This window comes from Lycorma delicatula, chromosome 3 (assembly GCF_047948215.1).
Source record: "Lycorma delicatula isolate Av1 chromosome 3, ASM4794821v1, whole genome shotgun sequence".
Classification (NCBI taxonomy): Eukaryota; Metazoa; Arthropoda; class Insecta; order Hemiptera; family Fulgoridae; genus Lycorma; species Lycorma delicatula.
In genome coordinates this window covers 133,637,306-133,663,328 of record NC_134457.1, presented here as the reverse complement: position 1 = coordinate 133,663,328, position 26,023 = coordinate 133,637,306, and the positions used below count along the sequence as shown (strand labels likewise).

At 30.3% G+C, this 26,023-nt stretch overlaps 1 protein-coding gene across 1 annotated transcript; it reads right to left on the bottom strand.

Annotated features, from left to right (window-relative positions):
• Positions 1–123: 123 nt before the first annotated feature.
• LOC142321212 (sodium-coupled neutral amino acid transporter 7-like) lies at positions 124–24,710 on the bottom strand. The gene is made up of 8 exons (XM_075359209.1): positions 24,689–24,710; positions 21,108–21,232; positions 18,060–18,258; positions 10,640–10,691; positions 8,715–8,865; positions 6,788–7,050; positions 1,315–1,505; positions 124–284 (listed from the first exon to the last, which is right to left on the bottom strand). Exons 1-8 carry the CDS (start codon positions 24,708–24,710, stop codon positions 124–126), a joined length of 1,164 nt encoding a protein of 387 aa, XP_075215324.1.
• Positions 24,711–26,023: the final 1,313 nt, after the last annotated feature.

Here is a 26,023-nt window from a genome sequence, read left to right as displayed (position 1 = left end):
ATACATATTTTTATTTTATTATTTTTATAAACATTTTATTTTTATTTTTATTTTTTCTGTTTTATAAATTAGAATTATATAGCTTAATTGGATCAATAGAAATTTTTAACAATAATACCCTGTTTATCGGCAAAGTGACTTATGTCCTTCTCCTTCAATTATTCGATATAGCGCAACTGCAAGTGACATTATAGCAAATATTATTCCAAGGATTATTAATATAATTGCTGGTATTTTTGAATTGACTTTAACACTCTCAGTAGGTCTATGTAATAAAGCCACTCCTGAAATATATGCACAAGAGTTAAAAAATTTATGTAGTTCTGATAATCTAATTAAAAATAATAATAATAAAAAAGCAGTGGTTCTAATATTTTTATACTAAAATGATTATTGTAGAGATATATAAATGTGGAAATAAATAAATTTGTGTTCAATAATAAAATAGTTGTCATACATAATAGCAAAGACAGTTTTAATGATATTAGAAAGTTTTCAGATTTGTAAACAAGTTTGTATTATGAAACATCTTTTTCTTAAATTTAGCAAATCACTCTGGTATGATGGTGGTAACTGACCATCAAGATCAGTTGTAGGCTACAGTTTTTTTTTTTTAGTTGATAATTTATTTTTTAAACTTAAAACTTATGAATGGGATATGAAATAGATATGAATGTTTGTGCCTTTGTCAAACCTGACTAAGATTTTAATTAAAGCCTTTAAACTCCCAGGGAGAAATTTGCTACTGCAACACATCTTCGTAACATTATGTCAATAAAATAAACATAGATGTGTACATATGCGTCGTATTCTAAGATTTTTAGTTAGTAAAGCACAACTCAGAATAGAAGTGCTGTGAACAATCAACTAATCTTGTTTGTATCTAACAACTCCATAACATGGGTTGGTTATTAATGTGTACCAAGAGGAAATTCTACTACACTAACAGAAAGTAAGTTTTCTGTCAATCTGGATTAGTAGAAAAATTTAAGTAACTTAATTGTACTTAAAAACAGTATTTTATCATTTCCTTTGTTAATAATAAGGTTTTGCACTTTTTATTTTCTCATTATTCCTTGAGATCTAGGAGGTTTTAATTACTTTGTTCATTATATACTGCATTATGCAGCCATTTAAAAAGTCAGGATTAAAGATAATTTTTAAAATATTGTTATACTTTTTACTTTTCTTTAAATTTCTGTGAAGGATTAAAGCTTATAAAAAAATTGCTTGATTTAAGTATTTATTAAATAATATTACAAATACTGTGTAGTGTCACAATCATTTATTTAGAAAAGTAATAATTGGTCATACCTGGAAATATAAATGCAAAAAACGCCACAAAGAATCCTAAAACATCAATAACAACACCAATGTTAGGAAAAAGAAGTGCAAGAATAACAGCTAACCAGAACCATAGTAAGGCAACAACTACTCGTCTAACTAAATCTCCAGTCTCAGAACTCTTGCCAGTTGCTTGTAGGTACAGATCAATTACAGCATCTCTGATTTAACAAACAATCATTTACTTTCATTAATACAAAAAAATTGTATCTTTAAATATTTTAAAATTAAACAGTAGTAATATTAGTTAGTGCATTATATGTTTAGTTCTAAAATATTTAGATGTATGGTAGCAAAAAAATTCAGTTTTTTAGTAAAGGTATTGTATTCCCTTAATAATACAAAGAGGTAATTTTAGAAATGAACAGAATTCAAAGGGAAGTAGAAATAGCACTCTGTCAAGTTTTCAATGTGAAAATCTTTCAGTTTATAGTGACACAGTTCTTACTTATTTATTTCTGCATATATCTGTTAACCAAGCAATCATGCACTGCATTAACTAATAGCTAATACAAATGGTGTCACCCCAATATATATCAAAATCAAAAGGCATTTTTGAAAAGTCTAATTTTTATATATTCCCAAAATAATTGTTATTTTTGACCTTCGATGAAATTAAATGGGGTTCAGGCATTCATAAAGATTTTGTAGAAAAACAATATTGTATCATATTTTTAGTTTGTGAGTTTTGAGAATAATTATTTTAATTGCTCTCTTTTTTTTAATATGTTAATTAATCAAATGTAAATATTTTTGTTAAATTATGAACTCTGCCAAGGTTATGTAAGAATTTTCACCAGGTTTTATTAGAATGTGACTCAGGAAGAAAGTAAGTTTCAGAACTCTGGCCAGTTGCTTCTAGTTATAGACTGATTACAGCATCTCTGATTTAAGAAACAAGTCATATACTTTTATTAATATAAAAGAATTGTATCTAAATATTTTAAAATTAAACATTAGATTAAAAATGACAAAACTTATTCAGAATAAAATTGAATTTTATTGGTGGCCAATAATCTAAATGTAAAAATGTGCTACAGTTTTCTTGTACTCAAAGTTCTTAGCTTAAGTGCTTAGTTCTAAAATATTTAGATGTGTGGTATTAAAAATTAAAGTTGTTATATAAGGTAATGCATTCCCTTATTAAAGAGGTAATTTCAGAAATGAACAGAAGCCAAAAGGGAAGTAGAAATAATATTCTGTCAAGTTCAATATGGACATTTTTCATTTTATAGTGACAACCTAGATCTTACTTGTTTTTGCATATAATCTGTCAACTACACCACCTTGCACTGCATTGATTGATAGCTTTTGCAAATGGTGTCATCTCAAATTTTTTCATGCATACACACAATAGGCACCTTTGAAGTCTCTAATTCACATACATTCTCAAAATAATTGTTAATATTGACCTTGATGAAAGTAATTGGAGTTCTAGCATTCACATGCACTGTGGAAAAAAAAGAATACTTTATAATATTTTAATTTATAAGTTATTAGAATCATTTTAATAGTTGTCTTTTTGTTAATATGTTAACTGTTAAATGTTAATATATTGTTAAATTATAAATCTGCCAAGGTAGAAGGTCTGTAAATAAAGTAATGAGACTATTTTTTTTTTGGCAGCCAAAGTGGCAACACTGTACTAGTAAACATATGGTTATATGAACAGCTGATTTATATTATCTATTAATATTTTTAGTCTACTCTTGCTACGTGAGACGTAAACAAACTTTTCATGAAACAAGTTTTTGTTGTGCGTTACAAAAATGAGTGATACTAATTTTAAGCAAAATTGTGCAATTAAGTTTTGTGTTAAACTCGATGAGAATGCTGCTGAAACTTTTTCAACATTGAAAAGGGTGTATGGAGATGACACTCTGTCATGAGCCCAAGTTTTTAGCTGATTTAAAGCATTTTCAAATGGCTGGAAATCAGTTGCGGACAATCTGTGCTCTGGAAGACCAAATGAAAACTCAAAACCATGCTAATCTATTTCTTCGATAGTAATGGCATTGTCCATAAGGAATTTTTGCCTACAGGAAGACTGTAATTCAGTATGTTTACCAAGAAATTCTTGAAAGACTGTGGAAAAGATTTGCCTGTGTGAGACCAGCCATTAAAGACAACTGGATGCTGCATCATGACAATGCAACTTGTCACACTGTACTCTCAGTTAATGAGTTTTTGGCAAAGAAAAACATTCCTGTAGTTCCTCAACCACCTTATTTACCTGACTTGAGTACCTGCGACTTTTTCCTTTTCCTGACTTTATAAAAACACATCAAAGGACACCATTTTGGAACAGTAGAAAAAAAAATGTAACCAACCATTTGAAGGATATTCGGGTTTCTGAGTTTCAACACTGCTATGAAGAGTGGGAAAACCAAATGAAGTGTTGCGTGTCTTCCCAAGGCAACTATTTTGAAGGTGATAGTCCATGTATAACTGGAAATAAAAAGTTTTTCTGAACCAGTCTCATTACTTTATTTACAGACCTTGTATATATAACCTAGCATGTATTCGTATTTAATCTATAAGGTATATAAGTTATCAGAATTTTCACCAGCTTTTATGAGCATGTGACTCAGGAAGAAAGTGACTTTACAAGTGTATAAAATTATAAATAAGAAATGAAAAACACACACACGAGATGTGACATCCAGGAAGTACAATGCAATATATGGTGTAGAGAAATGTAACACAGAAGAACAGTAGTAGTCTGTTTCATTAATGTTACAAATTTAAAAATGGTCAGCATGCCATTTTTATTTATTAGGTATGGTTAAGTTTTTAGGATTGAGGACAGTAACTTGAAAATGGACTGCCTGAACATTGATTATGAATCTCTGATTACAATTCATAAACTCTGCAACCAGAGTCTTTCTCATGCTTTCTTGCTGCGTAATACTATTATATCCTATTGATATTGACCTGTAATTTTTCATTTGACTAAATGAGCCAGTGAGGGCAAGCGCCTCACCGTGGTTATGCCTATTCTTAGTTGTCTGCTATTATTGTCAGATCAGACATACCTTAGTGTCAAGTAAATTTCTTTGTGTTCTTACCATTTAGTTTCAGCGCCAAAATTAATCTTTACACAAGTACTGTATGTACTGTATTTGAAATGATTAGTGGTTGGTACAATGCTTAGCAAACAGAATCATACTAGATGTACACTTAAAGATAAGCTAGAGTTTTGAATTGTTTAGAAAAAGGGGAGAGTGAAACAAAATTGCCCATGATGTTCGGTGTAGAAAAAGTCACAATTAGTGGAAGAAAAACAGTACAAAAATTGAACAATTCTGTACACCTTTTTTAAAAACCTCCTCAAGGCCAACATACATCAAGATCATCATAGTGTTGAAAGATTGATGAAGCCCTCTTTCTGTGGTTTGCAGGAGAGAGAAAAAGACACGGCCTTAAGTCGACCTCATATTTAAGAGAAGGATATTTATTTCAATAAATTGATAAATGGTGATGATTCATCTATAGTAGACATCAGGTGGTTAGACAAGTGGAAGAAATCTCATGGGATTTATCATTTAACTATCACAGGGGAGCAGCTGTTAGCAGATTATTCTGCGTACAGGAGTACCAGAGAGCGTTTGCTGTATTATTATTACAAGAAAAATATTCTCCCCAACAAGCCTACAGTGCTGATGAAACTAGTTTGAATTTCAAGGCATTACCAACAAAAAGTCTGGCATCTAAGGAAGAAGTCCATGCATCTTCCTTAAATGCCAGACTTAAAGCCCAGGCTTTAAAATGAGGAAGGAGCATGTTATGTTGATGGCTTGTAGTAATGCTGTGGGAGATCACAAGCTACCTTTAGTGTTGACTGGAAAATCTGCAAAGCCTCAAGCATTCAAAAACATTAATTTGAAGATTCTTCCAGTATATTATTAGAACCAAAAGAAGGCTTGGATGGATGGAAATCTTCTTAAGAAATGGTTTCAAAACCAATTTATTCCTACAGGAAAACGTTTTAACAAAAAAAAAAATGATTTACCAAACTAAACTGAATTTATGACTTGTAATAAATAATTTATGTTATATAGTATCAACAAATTGTAAGTACAACATAATTTTTTTCACATTTAAAATTTTTTAATACTGTACTATTTATATTTGTAATGTCTAGAGTTTTGTAGAATTTGTTTTGTTAATACAGCATTTCATATAAGCAATAAAAAGCTGTGTTTTTTGTGAAGTAAATTGACTCTTAAAAATATAAAATTTACAGTTATTTAGCTAAAAATAAAAAAAATATTTTTAACTAAAATTGTTCAAATTAGCGAAATTTTCGAATTAGTGGGACTCTACTGTATGTAGTAAATGATTTTGTATTATTTATGGAGTTCTTGAATGAAATTTTTGTGCAAAAACTAGATTATAAGCAAGAATGATAAATAACACTGCTTTAAAATATGAATGCGGAAACACCTCCATTAGTCATAAATAGTTTTCTTATGTTTCTCAATTACTTCATACTCTGTTAACAACTTTTTATAAGAAAAATGGCAAAGCATTATAAAAATTTGTGGCCAAATTTTGGATAATTTACTTTCAGTGACTTTTCACTTATTTTATATTTTATCAATGATTTTATTTGGGACAAAAATTGAAGCATTTGCAATTTTCAACATTGACCAAAAAAAGATTTTTGAAATTTTTGGCTAGATCCCACCTTCCTAAAATAGTTTTCTGTCATTTTGTTAAAGTCAATCAAAAACTTTATAAGAATTAAAATTAATATATATTTTTTTCAGTAGTAGCCTCAAACACAATTTAAACGGGGGTTCCATTTGTCTTCAAGGCAAAAATTGTTTTATTAATGTTTCCTTGTTTATGAAAAATTTTATCAATATCTTAAAGCATTTATCCTCATGAAATTTTCAATATGCAAGTGTTTCAGACAAAACTGTATGCAACAATCTTGATTGCATTAATGTTATTTTGAATGAAGGAAAATTTCATTCTTGATGATCACTGATAATGAACAGTTCTTATAATCCAGCTTTTAAATGTACATTATGTCATCAGTATATAAGACAGAATTTACTTTTGGGATAAATTGAACTTTCTATAATGAAAAATATCTCCTGTTTGAAATTGCAAGTACATATAAAAAGTCATGAATACAAACAATGCAAGTTGATGTATTTAGTAAAATGTCATCTAGTAAGGTTGAAGAGAACTTCTAATTAGATAATCCACTAAAATTAAAATATGAAAAATCTAGAATTCACTGTTTCTAGTCTAACCAACTCGGCTATTTTATTCCTTTGGGTTTGTATGATTGGCTATCATATTGCAAAAGGGGAGGTTGCATCCTGTTGATCTGTAATAATATAATTACAGCAGTCAGTTAAATAGAAAAAATAATTGAGCTTATTTTATAATTTAATTTTACTACTTATTTAGTTAAATAGTTACTTACCGACCACAGAATACTACAAGAGGGTAGACACAACATATTTTAAATGCAACTACTAGAAGTGCAATAATTACAGGAGCAGTATTTGCTGGATAATTTAGCAAAATGTTACTGTGGACATAACTGCCAAAAGTCAAATAACCAAATGAACCAGTCAGTGAGTTCAGAATCATAGACCCAATCATTGATCCACAACATATTATCAGCACTACTTGGAGTGAACGATTTTTAATACTCGCAAAAACAGGAACTGATTGTACATGTACCTGTATATAAAAATGAAGATAATATACTTATTTTACTTACATTTAAGCTACTATAGGATACAAATTTCAATATTAAATTGAAACAAATAAAAAGTATATAATTGCTGCTATTTGAGTATATTTGGAAATGTTTTGTTATTTCAGTGTTGAGTAGTCTTTACCTTTCTTGTATTGGTACACTAGTACTGAAGTACTGGAGTAACAATACAATACGTTTTGACAATGGAGTTATTCTGAAACATATCAGCATATAATAAAAGAATGAAACTAAGAAAAGTAAACAGTACTCAACATAGAAATCATAGCGTTCTTAGCAGAAAACATAATAATTATTATCTTAATAAAAAAATATTTTGTTGTATTATTTACAGAAATAACTATTTACTGTTGTATTAATTATTTATTGAAATAACAACTATGGTTTTCCACTACGGTTAATATACTACATCAGTTACAGTACACACTTCATGGCATGTACTACTGCACAGTATTAGCCCACTTAGCTACTGCCGCAGTGAAAACACATACTATTGTAAATATTAATTATGTTATACATTTATTCTACATACTGTAGTTTTTGAAAAATATAAAATCACAAAAGAAATAATGGAGAGGGAAAATGAAGACAGTACCACCCATAGTCATGTTGTAAGACAGTGATTTCTAGTATCCCTGAAAATAATGCTTGAAATAATATTATTTTTAGCATTGGCAAAACCTTCCATTATTATTATTTTTGATTGACAATTCAATTTTGTGCTTTCTGTTTTAATTTTTTCATTATTTATTAAATTTCATTGCAGAGTTCAGTATGATAAATTCAGTATAAAATGAACAAGATATACTATTCACAGAATACTTCCTTTGATCTCCTATTAATAACAGCAGAGTACTGGCACTAAAGCCAGTTAGTGTCAATTAGTCTCATTGTAAACTTAGTAGTAGCTGTTCGCCTTTCTTAAAAATCTGTAAAAAATTGGACCCTTTTTTCAGTATACCATATTCAATAAGTAGAAGACTTTCAATGCATTAAAAGGCACAACATAGTAATGTCAATAATAACTGCAACATGGCTTGAAAATGAGAGTAACTTATTTTAAAACTTCTTCAACAATCAACTTGTACAGTAGCAATGAAAATTTACTAACATACTGAAATGTACTAGATTGTTTGTTGTAAAGGTAGATGTTTATTGTCATAAATTGGTTAAGCTGAAAGGACCTACTTTGTAAGTCAAAAAGCAGACTTATGTAAATAATACAGAAAAAAATCAGAATCTTTTTCTTTATTAAATCTCTGTAAAGTTACCTGATCATTCATAATATAATGTATATTTAAAATGAATAAAATTAGGAAAAGAACAAGCTGTAACTAAGCCATGAATCTGGGTTCTGTGAATTCTGACAGATTAGATACATAGCTTGTCTACTATTTTACACACTATACTCAGTAATGATTAATTCATTGAAAATGTACATAATGAATGAGTAAAGAATTCAGTAAAATGAAATTACAAATAACAATTATATTTCTAGAATAGTCTATTTATCAGTAGATTGAACTTTAAAAAAAAATTAAGTGTACAGTAATATACGCATAAAAATATTTATTTTTCATCTTACTAAAAGTTAAAGTTATCTCTAAAACTTGTGTGATTTACTTACATTATATGAGAAACAAAATGGAGGTAATGTCATTGAAACCTTAAGTATGTCTTTAGGCATCCACACAATTGGCCCTTTTGTATAATTGCCAATAAAAAACTGAAGGATGACAATAAAGATTACATAAAATATGGCTGCTACACCTATTTGACTAAAAGTAAAAAAAATATATTGTTTAAATACAGTAAATATACCATTTACTTGATCTAAATATTCTTATAACAAAAAAAATACCTTCTAAAATTACAAGAATAAGAACGTTATTGTTACTGATATGAAATTTGGGATGTTTTGTAATATTACATTAATTTTCCATAAAGCAAAAGTAGTATGATTATTGATTGATTTTGATTCTATCTGTTCTTCTTCTTCTTTCTTTTCCTGTTTAGCCTCCAGTAACTACCGTTTAGATAATACTTCAGAGGATGAATGAGGATGATATGTATGAGTGTGAATGAAGTGTAGTCTTGTACATTCTCAGTTCGACCATACCTGAGATGTGTGGTTAATTGAAACCCAACCACCAAAGAACACCGGTATCCACAATCTAGTATTCAAGTCCGTGTAAAAATAGCTGGCTTTACTAGGACTTGAACGCTGGAACTCTCGACTTCCAAATCAGCTGATTTGGGAAGACGCGTTCACCACTAGACCAACCCGGTGGGTTGATTCTATCTGTTCTGATTATGTAAAAACTCACAACAGATATGTTCTTTATTGAACTATTAGTGAATGAGATACAACTGTTTAAGAAAGATTTATAGCACAACCCTTTTTATTACCAAAACATAAACATTCATAATGCACAGAAATAAATGTAAAATAAATATATAACTGAATTGCATGAATAACAACTACAGTATTAGAAAAAGTATGATAAAGATTTTTTAATGTGCTCTACTAATCTGATGAGGAATTTGTTTGGGAACTAAACTACTACTATATTAAAAACCAAAAGAATATTAACTATAAATAGAATTGTATGCAGCCAATTCGGAAGCAATAATTAAATATTCATATAGCTTAAACTAAATGTAAAATAAATTAGGTATTAACATCAATGTCACATTAATTAAAATGATACATTTTTGGTGTTCAGTCTGAAAATTTTCTTGGTGGTGGAAAGGGTTGTTTTCCCATTACCTCCTGCAGAGTACAAAATGTTAAAGTATTTAAAAACATCTGTTCTGTTACATGGCATTTTCAGAAAGTAATATTAAATATAAAACACTAGAGACAATAAAAAGTAAATTAGTAGAACTACAACTTCTAATATAGAAAAAAAATAAGTGGTTTTAAAAACTATAAGAATAACAAAGTTAATAGGTTTTAACTTAGATTACAGTCCAGACCCAAAAGAAAATCTCAGTCAAACTCACAAAAAACTGGCTGAATTTGTTCATCCTGATATATTTTTTTGAATAGATTAATACAAAAAAGTTTGCATATCAAGGGGTAGAGTGATTTTCAAAATAGCACTGCTTTTTTATAATGTTATTATACCTCAAAAAAGATAAAATATGCTTCACAGAATGTGATAAAGGACATCTTTTTTTAAATAAGTACATTCACATTCCATAGACAACAAATGAAGCAAAGTAGGACAAACTTTAAAGAAAATGATCATAATCATTTTTTTATTTTAATGTTTATGGATGCACTTTCCTGCTAGGTATTTGTTGATGCACATCTGAGGAAACTGTAGATAAAAAATTCCAGATTTGGGGCTGAGTAACCACATAAAACTGCTATATAACATTAGTTTGCTGACATTAAATTTATAAAATGGCATAAAAGAAATCAGGATGAGCAAAGTTAAAGTTGGTTCTTTCTTAAAATGCGGTAAATTATGAAAATAAAAATCAACATGATACTAAATAAAAACTGAGTGTGGCAAGAAAAAAATTTAATCTACTCTAGACTACACCATTAAATTGGCAGTTAAGCCTCCACCATTATCTTCTACATTTTCATATTCTATAAAAAAATATATTAAATTTAATGATTTCTCATAGCAATATTTTGTTATGATATTTACTTCAATATTCATTTTTTTCAAAACAGAGTTAACATGTGTTGCTTTGTTATGTATCGTAGAAAAACACAAATTAACATTTTTAAAAATCAAAATTTGTATTTTGGTAAATGCAAGAGATAAAAAAATGTTGATGTACTTAATGAATGAATTACAAAATAAAATGTATAGTATATTGTCCTTCAACTACTTTCAGGAAATCCGCAAGAAAATAATATTTAAAATTTATAATTAAATGCACTTCTTTCTGAGTTTCTTTCATTCCTAAAAAATTTCAAATACAAGACCTGGAATGAAAATATACTCAAATCATCACTACTCATAAATAGAATGGATTTAATATTATTTAACTGAATAAAATATTATAACTGAAATGAAATAAAAAACAGGCATTACCTTGAGTACAGAAGATAAGGTTAAAATTTATCTTATGAAATGTGGTCTATTAGAAAGTAATAATGTTGTAGAAATGATCAGAATTACTAACCAGTTGTGTTATTTCCTGCTAGGTATAGCCCTGAATAAATTTATTGTAGCTGCATTTCATAATTTTGATTTTGAGTGTTTCATAGGTTTTTAAGTTAATAATACAGTTTTGAACACATTTATTTATTAACATATATCCTTTGATGTAGCCTACATGTGCCACATTTGTGTTTACAATAAGATTCAGTGTAAGTAAAAACATATAGAGCGGACTAAAAGTGAAACAATAATTTTTAAGTTATACTAGAGAAAGTTTAAATGATAGCATACTTTAATTTTTGCTTGTAATTCAATATATAAATTAATGATCCTCTCTAAAGTACTGGAGAAATCAGGAAATGCCTTATGGTCCTGATTACAAGGACGGGAAATTCTGGACTTTTACCTCCCTGTGGTAGAGAGGAGGCAATAATTACACATTCTGGTTACACAGTAGGTGTAATTTGCTAACAAAAGCTGGGATTGAGCATCTCCCAGGATAAGGAGATTCCCTACTGCAAATGTCAACAGCCTCTATGTAGGGTGGAGGAGCAATAGAAGGCAGGCTCTCCTTGCCCGTGGTACGCAAATCCATGAAACCAAAGATTCAGTGGCATAGGATGCAGAAGGCTGGAGGAAACCACCACATTAAAGACCTTTATGGTATTCCTCTGTGAATCATGAGACCTTACTGACGGTGAGGGGACTGGAGTGCTCAGTGATACAAAATAGCTGGACCGAAGATGCAAATGTATCAGTGATATCTGTTTGAAAGCCAGATTAAAAATGATTCCTGAAAGAGGGCAGCAGCTCTTATAGTAGTTGTTAAGGGTGTATAGGTCAGGAAGACTTAAATGACCATATCAACATCACTCAGTCTTCTGAATACTGCGCAGCTGAAAGCAATGGAAAACTACAGCTGTATTTTTTCCAAGAAAATGTAGCTCTGTATTTTCATGCAGCAAACTTGTAGAAGATGGTCTTCCTTGGTAAAACTTTCTGGAGGAAAATTAGTCCTTCATTTGGATCTCCAGGTGGAGACTACACAGAACGGGATCACCAGAAAATGAAAAAATAACATTCCACAAGTCAGAGCGTGGAATGTTAGAAGTTTGAAAAAGGTAGGTAGAAAATTTAAAGAGAGAAATAGGTGGGCAAAATGTAGATGTAGTAGGAATTAGTGAGGTTCAGTGGGAAGAGGAAAATTACTTTTGATCAAGTTATTTTAGAATAATTAACTCAGGGCCAAATAAAGGGCAGGCAGGAGTAGGTTTCATAATGAACAAGAAGAGAGGACAGAGAGTAGAGTATCTCAAAAAGCTTAGTAATAGAATAATTGAGATCAGGATAAAATCAAAACCTAATCCGACAATGATTGTTAACACCTATATGCCTACAAGTGCCCATGATAACAATGAGGTAGCCTGTGTATACGAAGAATTTGACATAGCAATTAAGCACATAAAAGGGGATGAAAATTTAATAATAATTGGAAATTGGATGCAAGCATCAGAAAAGGCAAGAAGGAAATATTATAGGTGAATACGTGCTGGGCAAAAGAAATGAAAGATCATACTGATTAATTGAGTTTTGCATGAAGTATAATTTACTAATTGGCAACACTCAGTTTTTTAAAATCATAAAAGAAGAATGCAAATCACATGGAAAAAGCCGGATGATACTGCAAGGTATCAGATAGATTATATCATGGTTAATCAAAGATTTAGAAATCAGCTCATTTACTGCAACGCATACCCAGGAGCAGACATTGATAGCAACCATAATTTAGTGGTAATGAAATGTAGATTGGGGTTTAAACACCCGAAGAAAAGGTGTCAGATGAATCGGAGCAATCGAGAGAAACTTGAGGAAGAGGAGGTAAAGATTTTTAAGGAGATTATTGCAAGAGGGCTGAGTAAAAGATAAGGTAGAAGATATAGAAGAAGAATGGGAGGATGTTAAAAAGGAAATTCTTAAATCAGCAGAAACAAACTTAGGCAAAACAAAGAGAACTGTTAGAAAACCTTGGATAACAAAAGATGTATTGCAGATGATGGATGAGCATAGAAATTATTAGAATGCTAATGATGAAGAAGGTAAAAGGAACTATCAACAATTAAGAATTACTATGATCAGGAAGCACAGATTAGTGAAAGAAGAGTGGATTAAAGAAAAGTGTTCAGTAGTGAAAAGAGAAATGATCATTGGTAAAATAGACAGAGCAAACAGGAAAGTTAAGGAGAATTTTATGGTAGATAAATTAAAATCTAATAATGTGTTAAATAAAGATGGTACACCAATTAATAACTTGAAAAAGGTTGATAAATGAGAGGATTATATTGAAGAGTTATATAGAGAAAATGAATTAAAAACTGGTGTTATAGAGGGAAAGAGGAAGTTGAAGTTGAAGAGGATGAAAAGGGAGATACAATATTGTGATCGAAATTTAATAGAGCATTAAAGGATTTGAACAGCAGAAAGGCTCCTGGGATAGATGGGATACCTGTCTATCCCAGGGATTGAGGTAGGTGAAATTTTGGGAATCCACATGATTTGCACCGTTAAAAAAACTATTTAAAGCACCACAAGAATTGTGCAATTTTTAAAAATTTTTGTGTAGGATAAATACATGCACACACACGCGCGCACACACACACTGCCAGAATACAAAAATTCAGCTAGTTTGAAATTTTTGTGAAGTTTTTAAAACCTTTGGGAAGTGGATCATTAAAATAACAGGTTCTAACAAAATTGCCAAGTGTATTAATTTACCTTATGTACTTCAAGAAATCAATTTTCTTCGGAAATAAAAATGGCAGCATTAATACTGTAGAGGCCACAATAATTGTAAATTTACGATTCATGTACCATGTATGGCAAAAGTTTTTCCCAGAAATGTTGTAAAAAGCTGCAAACAATAATGATGACAGCATTTATTTAAAAACATCTAAAACTTACATTATAATCTATATATATTAGACTAGAATATGTAACAGCCTTTACTGCTGTTTGTTTTTAATGAAATTTAATCTTCTTTAACCTTTTTAAGAGGTATGTTAGAATATAGAGAAGTTTAAATGCAGCAGTTATTTATTAAAAATCTAACTCTTCTATTGTGGAAAGGAGACACTATTTCTAAAATTATATCTTATAATTCTTGATTGGGAGTACCTTTAGAACTTTGTAGGCAGCATTGTTTGAAAGTGTAACTAATTTTATATTGGAAAGCAGCAATGGATGTAAACAGACAGATGGACATTGCATGTTTCTGAGGGAAAAAGAAAATGTCCACAACTTGTATTCTTAATTCTTCTTTATACAGTCTTAGCTTTGTATATTGTTGGCAAAGAGGGATATAAATAAGATTACTGTTTTAAAGTAGCAAAAGAGAACAGTGGACAAATTAACAGAAGTAATTATTTACTTCTCTTGAATTAGATCAAGATTCTCAATTTTACCTAATAAGCACCTTAGAAGGATTGAAACCCATATGAGATCTGGATAGTTTATAATATTGTCTAGGACCAAAAATAATTATTTTATTATTAGTCACATCACTCCTGTAAGGAAAGTATAGCTTTCAACTATATTAGCTTACAACTATATTCTAATTAGAAATTTTTTTAACTTAAATGTGTCAAAAGCCAATTCCATGAGTAGGGGATGGTGGTGCTTTCACCAAAAATAAAGATTGTGCCCTATTAGCTATTTATGAAATGGTAGATGAATTCTCTCATCAATACTAACTGGTTACTCATTTTAATTATTTAGTTACTAAATAACAAATATGCATCTTTTTAGCTACATGGTTTTAAATTGAATATTTTAAATTCATTAAAATTTGGATTTTTAAGCAATAAATGCATCATCATTTTTTCATAGCTATATTACTATTTTAATACATTGAGAAAGGTTGTCACTATTTTTATGAATACTTAGTATGAAGATATTCACTACAAAAAAAAGAAAAGATAACTATCCTTAGTTCAGTAGCAAATTTGATTAAAGTATGACTAATCAATGACCCTGAGGTACAAAATTAGATTTTTGTTGGTTTAAGGTACAAAATAGAAATTATTTCTATTGTATCTTGTACCAAAAAAAATCACCTTAATAAACTTTTTTTACACTGCATTCAAATATATAAATAGATTTTCTCCATCAGGCACTATATTTTTTTTATATGTATGTAAACTTTAAAAGAAATTTAAGAATTTACATGCGTACAATAGTACACTATTCAACTTATCTTTATGGGTACTTGTTCTGCTTTTGTGTTTAGCGTCTGGAACATACCCCTATAACATCCAACAATAATCTGCAAGTATTCATAGATTCTGCTGTCATTAGTACCTACTTTCCATTAATGAGATTTGCTGATGAAAGTGTTTCCTGTACTGTCATTGATGGCACCAAGATTCTCTGAAATGAAACCCAGTTGTGAATCTAAAGAATGCATTTTTAGAGAGATGTTACACCCTACTGTTTGTATCACTATAATAATTCACCTACAATACTTTTAAATGACCTCCATGTTAACTTTTCGAGTTGGTTAATGGTTCTTTAAATTATTCATCTTTAATCAAAGTTTTTATTTGGGACCCACAAAAATTCCTTCCTTGATTTAGCTTCATTAACACAAGGAGATTTTTCTTTCAAATAGCAAAATCCAGCACTTTTAACCATCACCTTAACAAAGATTTTGTAAAGCCCTAATTTTATATGGAATGGAAGTAGAAGAATCATTTCAGAGTTAACTACAGAGGGATTTACAACATTTTTCTGTTCAGGTGTAAGTGCTTCATGCTTTGCTCATTACTTCTTGATGTAATGATTTAGCTTTGTCCCTGCTGTCTCATTCGCACAAAAGCCAACAAAACTTCTGTAGCCATTAATAACACAATAACTTTTAAATCCTTACAAACAGTCTAACAGTATTTGTATTGAGTTTCTTTGAACAGGATTTTCATATTGTCGTATATTTCTTCCACCACAGAAGGAAATTTGTTGCCATTGTGAAAAGGATAACTTTTTAAATGGTTTTTGTAGAATCAATGATCAGTTTCCATTTTGTACAGTTATCTTCATGATGAAGTGCATCTATGACAGCACAGATATTATTACAGTATACTAAAACATTCTTTTCAGAATATAAACCTTGAAACTCTTCCTGATGATTATGAAGTTAACACACTTTAGTATCAGTTTACATAAGATCCCAGAAATCAGTATGTAGATTCCAAAAGCCTGCTTTATTTCTTCAACAAGTTCTAATCCCAGATAAGTTGTTTAGTTTTCCTTGAGTTATCAGATGATGTTCATGGGAGAGGATTCTGCTTCAGTTTTATCATCTTGCTTTTATCTTGAAGTTCAGTGGCTACCTCATATTCTGATTCAATTACTAATGTTAGATGTGTTGGAAGAATTGGTACAGATAAGTACACCATGATGCACTGATCAGTGCATACACCATGCACCACGTACAGTACTTACACCATACACGTGCAGTACTTATACACCATACAGTAGAGGCCTTATAGTAAACTCAAGTACTGCACGTTGTGTTCAAAAGGTGTTTCAAAAGGAGTACTTCACTCCTTTTATCCTTGTAATTCATAAACAACAGTCTGACAAATAGTTTTCACACATAAAAAACAATCCCTTCCCAACAAGCTTACCCACACCATTGGAATCGCAAAACTCATGTACCGATTACCAATAGCCCTATCTGCTAGATGCTTCTTCATACAGGTTGAACAACAAGTGTGAGTGTCCCAGTTCTTATCTTGATCCCAACTTTATAGCTAAAATATAGATCAAATACATTTTAACTAGTGGAGTCAAACTTTATCATTTTTAAAAGTCAAATCCCCACACATGTAACATGTCTGGATCATCTATATGCACTTCCTTGGCATATTTTTTCACTAACACAATACACTTGTCGCAGTAACTGTAGATCATAAAACAGAATAAAATCACAGTGTGTGCATACACAGGAAATGGTTAAAGAATACTAGTACGTTAATTGTATGACTTTGAAGACTGCTCAGTGCTGACATTGTGTCAGAACCTAGAGTAAATTTATCATCATGCATATATGCTATCACCTTCATAATGTCATATTTGTACCCTAACCTATTAGGGTACAAATACCTTAACCTAATACTTCCCCTACCTAATACTTCTAATAGTAGAGGTCATTTAAAATATTCTTTTATTTATATAAATTATTTCTAAAAATATGCAGACTTCCACAGAAGCAATATTTCAAAAATGTTTTAACCTAAAAATTGTGGGTGATGGAAAAATTCTGATTGCATTTTTGAATTCAACATAGTAAGTTACATAAGGAACACAATAAAATGTTCATGTTACAAAAACTTTGTTTATTAGTGTAATTAGAGGAATAAATATATAATCTTGAACTCAGCAACAAAATTGAACCTTCTTAAAATTTAATTAAAAAAAAAAATTAGGTGTATACCTCCAACTGGGCAATCTATTGTGGTTGTACGTATGGCTATGTTTGTATTAATTAGTAAAGCAGTTCTAATTGAATGAGGTTAATTTTTTTGTGACTGATAGTAGCAAAAACTTGATATTATATCAACACCAAGTCCCTTTTACTAATATTTGTAAAATTATAGATTAAACTACGTTAAGTGCTTTCAACTGAAAAACAAAAGTTTTGCAGTGTTTTTTGAACATTGCTTTTGGTTATATTATTCCAGAAACAATAAATATACCAAAACTTTGTTACCTCCAAAAAAAAAATAAATAGATAATATATAACCTATTAAAAAAAAATCTAATTGTACATATAATTTGTAACATGCAATTACCTCTGTCAAACTGATCACCGATTACAACATGATATGCAACACAACAAAAGAATGAATACACAGTAATAAGGAGGACACTAAAAATGCTCCAGAATTTTCCAGATGTAGCCAGTAACAAGTGTTGCATTGTTTCAACATTTAATTGAATGGTGAGTACTGCTAGTGCAGTTAGTCCTAGAATTATAAACATCAGTAATACCTGTTAAAAAAATATCAAAATATAAAAACATTTTTTTATCTTCATTACAGTAAACAATTAAAGTAAATTATGGGTTGGTTATCTTTCTTTGCCATATGTTTCTAAAGTTAAATGTGTCACTGAAAATTGATTTGACCTATTCAAATATTCAGGTAGTGATTGCATCTTTAGAATACTATTATAGAATTTTAGAATATTATTATATTTACCTGTTCTCCAAATACTGAGAGCTTTATAGACTTCAGGTATTTCCGTTAATTAACAAACAGGAATGTCCTATGAAACACCACTTCCCAAACAAGGAATATAGTTGTTCAGGACACTTAAATAGAAAGGTGTAGATGATAAAGAATGCTGCTGCATTTTCCGAGTCTCTTTTTCATTTTTTGGCTCTGGGCTTGTTTATGTAATAAATATTGTCTACTGCAAAAACAGTATTTCTTAGGTGGGCTTACAGTAGTTAAACTGACAATAGTGCCTTTGACAAAATCTGTGGAAGACCTAATACGCATGGACTTCTAAATCTGGGTGAGTAAAACTGCTTGTGGAAATTTTATTTTCCATTACTGGATCATTTTGGAGGCATGTCTACTCTGAGCAACCCATTTATGAATCTGCTAGAGTGATACCCAACAGAGCTTTTTGTTGCTCCATATAGTCTGGAAAAAACATGATATTTTTAATGATAAGCTCTTGAACTAGTGCGCTTCCATATGTTTGAGGATATGTTTGTTGGATGATGTGTTGGGTGTTTCTAGCAAATGCTCTGACTTTCTTTAAGTTAGAAAGCTATGGACACAAGATTTGTTTCTTTAACTATTGCTGATGAAATCAGTTATGTGATTAGAAAGTTTCTTATTGTTCAATATTCTTATTGATCAATATATTAGAAAACGCAGAAGGCAATAAAGAAAAAAACCAACAATGATAGCAGAAATAAGATTAAAAAAAATTAACTGTAGTTAACATACATAAATAACTTATTGTGTGAAGATTCTGTTTTAACTCAACTTTTTAATGTATTCATAAATCATACAGTCAAACATATTTTCTAATTTTTGTAAAAATGTTTTACAGAAATAATTTTCATACAAATACATTAGCATTCCTCGCTATTAGGTAAAGCAACACATATTTAATAAATTTTCTTAAATTGTTCCTTTCAAAAGGCTGGCTAGAACAGCTTATATAGTTTGAAAAACATAATCCTAAATTAACTAATTAGACTGATCTGATAAAAATTTTCAAGCTCATCTCTGTCTTAAAAATTTAATTAAAAATACAAATACAAAAGAAAAGAAAAAGTACATAATTAAACAAATGTGGATTATAATGGAAGTACCTCATTGACAATCATCAGTCAGTGATGTCCAGTACCCCTGGAAGTAGTAGTGATAATATTGCTAGTTAATATGTTGAACTTGGTGTGAGAGCATCTAGGTGTCTTTGGTATTTAGACATGTGGAACTAGGTTGAACTGCAACAGGCAGAACCTTTTGTATATTGTTGCGTGTTGGCAGCTCAATCAGGATATTGAGAGATTGACAATTGAAAATTTTTATATATTTATAATTGATTAGTTTAAGAACATAAATAAAATAAGACAAATCAATAATGACAACAACAACAATAATAATAAAGTCAATCATAAACAAATAATAATCATACTCATTACAGTCACAACAACAATAATAATAACAACAGACAGTGATAATGTACAAAACAGAATTTAAAGTAATGGTCAGGATTTATTCACAGGCAGTTAAATATTGAAAACTGGAATTTAGTCCCATTGACAAAAGACATTAGCATGACCGCTAATCTTAACACTTTTAACAACTAGTTTTGTATTAACAACAATAGTACAATAGATAGGACAAGTATAAAGTTCTTTCACTGCAAATATCTTTGCTGTTCACAAATAAAACTACCCTAACAATTTATGAATGAAATTTAGTACATTATCTCTTTCATTTATAGTCTTACAGTAACTACCGAACCATTTCTTGTTTTCGTGCACTGAAATTACTCATGACGTCACCTTAATTACATTGAACCTGCACTAGAAATTCAGTCCTTCACTGACTTTCTCGCAGAATACTCTTGCTTCAGACTCACATAATTACTTCTTGCTTAGAAGTCTCTTGCAGACTAATATCTCAAAGAACTGATGTCAATTGGTCTTCCCTGGAGTATTTATACTCCTATACTCTTTACCTGCAGGACCAGACCAGAATTGAATGTGAGAACGATCAACGTAGCCCTTTTAGTTTCCCATGTATTCTTGACCTAGGTCCAGTAACTCTTCTCACGAAATAATGTCTGTTTAGGTGTGTAGGTTATGTCTATTTAGTCGGCAATATTACAAAGGATAATTGTTAAATGGACCTGTAACCTTTACCAAAAAAGTTCCTTTTAACCCCTTTCTGGATTTCTCCCATTATTATATTTTCTACTACTTTCTTCTTAATTGGTAAGAATCTGTTCCTCAGGTCTGTTATACCAGTCTTGTTACAATATATTACGTGATAATACTGATAAGCAAGTGTGTGTGTGTGTGTGTGTATGTGTGTTTCATGAATTAACAAAGTAGATATTTATATATGACAGAAGATGCCAAATAGTAAGGATGTGTGCAATCACAGTAAAAGGAGTGAATAGTGGCAGTGTGCAGTAGTTCAATTAATTTTTTATTATTCTGATTATACTACTTTTCCTTTGTCTTCAATCATTTAGTCCTCATAATTATATGGAACTTGTAAGGTATCTCAAGCTGAACAACCTTTTGAAGCATTTAAAATGAACAATTTTATCAACACACATTTTAATTACATTTTTCATTTACTCACCAATTGTACAGTCATTGCCACTATTATACCTCCAGCAAATTCAAATGCTTCAGGGAAATTTAATATACCAGCACCAATAGCTGCATTCCCAATTAACATTGTTGCTGAAAATATCCCTAGTGATTCTAAAACAGTCAAAAAATAAACAATAAGCAACAAATAAATACTTTTGTAAATTTACCTTCTGTTAGAATTTTGAATTAATCTGTCGTACAATATATAGTATGACTTACAATCTTGATTGTACTATATCTAAACAATTAATTCAATATTGTTTTCATTCTAACATTAATGTGCATTTAATTAGTTTCAGTAAAAATGTTTGTTTAACCTAGGCAAACATTCATTTTCCTTAAAAAGTGATTGTAATATCTAAAAAAAGCTGACAAAATATTGCATGACTTTCCTGGCTATTGATAATACAAATTAAAAGAATTAGAGGAAAAAAACAATTATATTTTTTTGAGGTGGGGAATAAATTTTAAGAGAAATTTTTCTAAAAATACTCATGTATAGGTTAAGATTAACAAATTCTCTTAAGTGAAGTTTTCTCTCTAAAAGAGGGAATTAAATTCCCTCTTTTAAGATTAAAATAAGAAAACGAAAATCTTCAAAAAATTTCGTTTTGGTTTAGGGCCTTTATCCCTATATGATGTAAAACATTTCGAAAATTTTTTGATAGATAGTTAAACTAAAGGGAGATAGAGCAAAAGAAAAAAATGAATTTTTAAATTTTAAGAGGTGGGGGTTAATTTTTGAAAAAGGTTTTGTATTTTTTATGCATGCATTGTAGGTAAACAAATTTGTTTTAAAAAAGTTTTCTAAAAAGCCTCTGAAAAAATCAAACTTGGTTTTTTCAAGAAATTCCCCACTCCCTTAACAAATTCTGAAAAAAAATTAGTATGATCAATGCTCCAAATATAAAAAATTTTTAGCCGAATTCGAGGAATATCGGTTTGGTCAATTCTGAGTAAAATCCAAAAGCAGTGCGACACATATGAATATTCATATGTACATACGAATTCAGGTACGTACTTGTACGAGTATACAAATATATATACAAAAATATACATACATACGTTTTTCTTTTGTTTACTTGAACTAGTCGAGTCTAAAATGTATGTAAAGATTTGGAGAAAACCTGATACGTTATTTTGACATGATCACCATACTTTCCCCTAAATTTAGCTATTCTAGATATAGTTGTTAGGAAAATAATATAAGAAAGTTCTCCACCAGCCTCTATGGTGAAGCGGTAGCACTTTTTTCTTTTGTATAATTAAGTTTTCATAACCTACAAATATTTCTTATCTTGTTTACATGCACAAACCTTGATCTCGTATGTGAATTAATCGTCTAACAATAAAAATAAATGAATAAAAATAATGAGATTATAAAGTTATTTCTTGCTTTGCTTGGGTTTGCGAAGGAGTGGGGGTAGCGAATCTAACTTTGCACAGTTGAATAGCCCGATTCAGTGCAGTTCTAGTAGTGTTATTGTAATTTTCACTCGCTTGTTTATTCGTGTAAAACTCTTGTTCAAAATGGCTGCTATCATAGAAAATCCCGCCGACTGTGAATTACATACCGTCACCCGTTTCCTTCACGCAAAAAACTTGTCAGCTGCTGAAATTCATCGTGAACTTTGTGCACTGGATGGAGGGAACATGAGTAACAATGCGGTAAAAAAATGGTGCCATGTGTTTCGGCAAAGTCGAACGAACATTCACGTCAGTGGAAGTGGCCAATCCTCAAATGTTACAGATGAACTTGTTGCAAGTGTTGATGGAAAATTCGAAAAAATCGTATTCACTAAAACAGAATTATCCGAATTTTTTCCTCACATATAACAGTTCTGTATGAAAGTGTAACCGATAGGTTAGGCTTCCACAAATTTTGTGCTCGCTGGGTGCCTAAAGCTTCTTTCTGACATACACAAAAAAGAGAGTGGGGTCAAACTTCCTTCGCCGTTACCATAACGAGAAGGATGATATCCTTGACCACATCGTAACAGGCGATGAGCGTGGTTTAAATTTGTTAACGTGAAGACAAAAACTCAATCAATGCAGTGGGGGCACACTAATTCTCTTCGGATAGGTCAGTCAAACATTTTCTTCAAAAACGCTGATGACATCGGCTTTTTTGGGAGCGTAGAGATCTGATCATAGTTGATTTTGTGGAAAGGGGCACGATAATTAACGCTAAAATTTACTGCGAGAAGTTGAAGAAATTGAGAGGACCGTACAAAACAAACGACGCGGCATACTGAGTTCAGCCATCGTTTTTCTTCATGACAAGGCTCGACCGCATACTGTAATGTGCACTCAACGCCAAATCGACAGTTTAAAGTGGGAGTTATTTAACCATCCTCCATACAACCCTGATTTGGCTCCCAATGATTATCACCTTTTCTCGAAAATGAGGAAATGACGAGGAGTTGAAAAACGATGTTTCTACCTAGATTAATTCTAAATGAAAATTATGGCGGCAGAGTCTTATGACGAAGATATTTAAAAACTTGTTTACAGATATGACAAGCGCATTTATTTATACGCCAATTATGTAGAAAAGTGGGCTATATAATGTATAAAAATGTAAAAATGTATATAATACATTTTTAATGTACATAAAACTGTATATAATACATTTTTTTTATCAATTGGTGATTTTTTAATAACGAATCGGAAGTTACTTTCAGAATAGCCTCCTTATGAAATGAACACAAAAAGAAGAGAGACATTTGTAGCGTAATATAGAAAATATAACATCAATGTTTTGTAAATTTAAATAAATAACAGAGATGTGCAAAGAGCAGAAACTGTAGAGAAAGATAAGAAAGGCAAAGAAAAACTGGAATATGTAAAAATAGATAAATGAAGATGTACGATGTAGTAATTATGTTGGAATAGTGCACAATAAAAAATAATGAAGTAATAGCATCGAACGACTAAGTATGGCCCGGTCACCCCCACTTGGAGATTAGAAGCAGGCACTAAAAAAGTTTCAACCGGGGGGCTGACCTGCCTTGTCGGTGGGTGGGGAGGCCCCTTAGAGTAAAAAGGACACTCTCCTGGGCTGAGTAATACTTTACTGTTTATCCGGTCCACGGGAGGAGGGGTGGAAAAAAACGTTTATTTATTTTTAACATTTTAAAATAAATACAGCAAAATTGTATTTCCTATAATAATTCAAAAACACTTCTGAATAAAAATATATTTTTTAAGCAATTGTTTTCTTAATATGGCCGGTCAGTTCTTATAGCAATTAGCACGGTAGGTTCTAGATAACCTAGTTTTGGTTTCAATTCCCAAACTAGGAAATGGAATACTTTTACCTACTATTTTTCATCTAATTCATATACCTTGTTAAAATATTTGAACAAAAATTTTGATTCATAATAATAACAATACAAATTTCATGCAGCTATCTAAAACTGTAGTATTCTTATATTCCAATATGCTTAGAAAATGCAATGAAATATTTATATCGTAAATATAATTTAATCTTTAGCAGCAATTTATATGCAAAATTTGAATCTTATAGTTCTGATTAATTTTACGTTTATATTTAAATAGACTTACTTTCATCTCCCCGTTCTTCCATATTGTATTTTTTATCAAATATTTATTATTTATTACTAATAGATGTAGTGTGATTTTTACTATTCCTTAATACAATATGTTGACACACTTCTGAAATTGAAATACAGATAACACATTTATTACCGTAATAAATCATAGAAGACAAATATTTATATCCATTATATCCCCATAAAACACTTAATTTTTATTTAAAAGATACAGTTTCATTAATTACCAGCAAGCCTTCGGTTATATGTCGCATTTATAGTCTGTTAAATCTTGTCCATAATTTTACAAAAACATTAGTTATAACATGATAGTGTATGTAAAATCTAAAGGAGTGTCCTCCTACAAACTGCCTCTACTTACCTCCTCTACGCCACTCCTATAACCCGGCATGCGGAACAATTGCTACTGGTTGCTACAAAAGTAAGACCTCCAAATGATATTGCTTGTAATTATTATTTTTTTTATTATTGTTTATTCTACCATATTCATTTATTTTTGTTATTATTTATTTATTTAAATTTCGTTTAATTACTAATTATTTATTTATTCTACTGCATTTATTTATGTATTTGAGCTTCTTAATAAATTATTTTGTATGAAGTCATTTTATGTTTTATGTTTATAAAATATAGTGAGAACTAAAGTTTTAAATAATTAATTTTACATTTATTGTAGTACGAACTTAATATCTCTGTAGAATTCATATGTTTTTATAATAAGGGTTATTTTTTTTTCAAGGTCCGATCGGTCACGAAATTAAACCACAGTGAAAACTGTATTACAACCCTCAGCCTGAAGAAATCGAATCACCGCACGCACTTCAAACTTGGCGAAAGATGCTATTGTTGTAGACATGTTTACGTGCTAGCTGCGTGTACAAAACTAAACGAAGTGACGCAGCGTGATTGAAGGCCATACTAGAGACGCTGCGCAACACATATGCGCAAAGGTTCATACGATTTTTATTTCGCGAACGATCGGACCTTGAAAAAAATAACCCTCATACATATAATAATGATTATAATTATTATATTACTTTTACTCGCGTTTGCGTTTGTTTAACACTTGATTTATTTATTAATTTTTTGTGCAATATAATGTTTCTGTTTTGTAGTTTTGTAAGCCTACAAAGCTCAAAAGAATATTAGTTGTTGCTATTTAGAAATAATTTTCGTAAATAACTACACCACGTCAAAGAAAATCATAACATTATAGTCTACAATAAATAAACAACTAATTTCATATACTTTTGTATTTAGTTACTGTTTCTGTTTATTTACAACAAAACCTTAGTTTAATGTACTTAAACAAAAAAAATATTTTCAA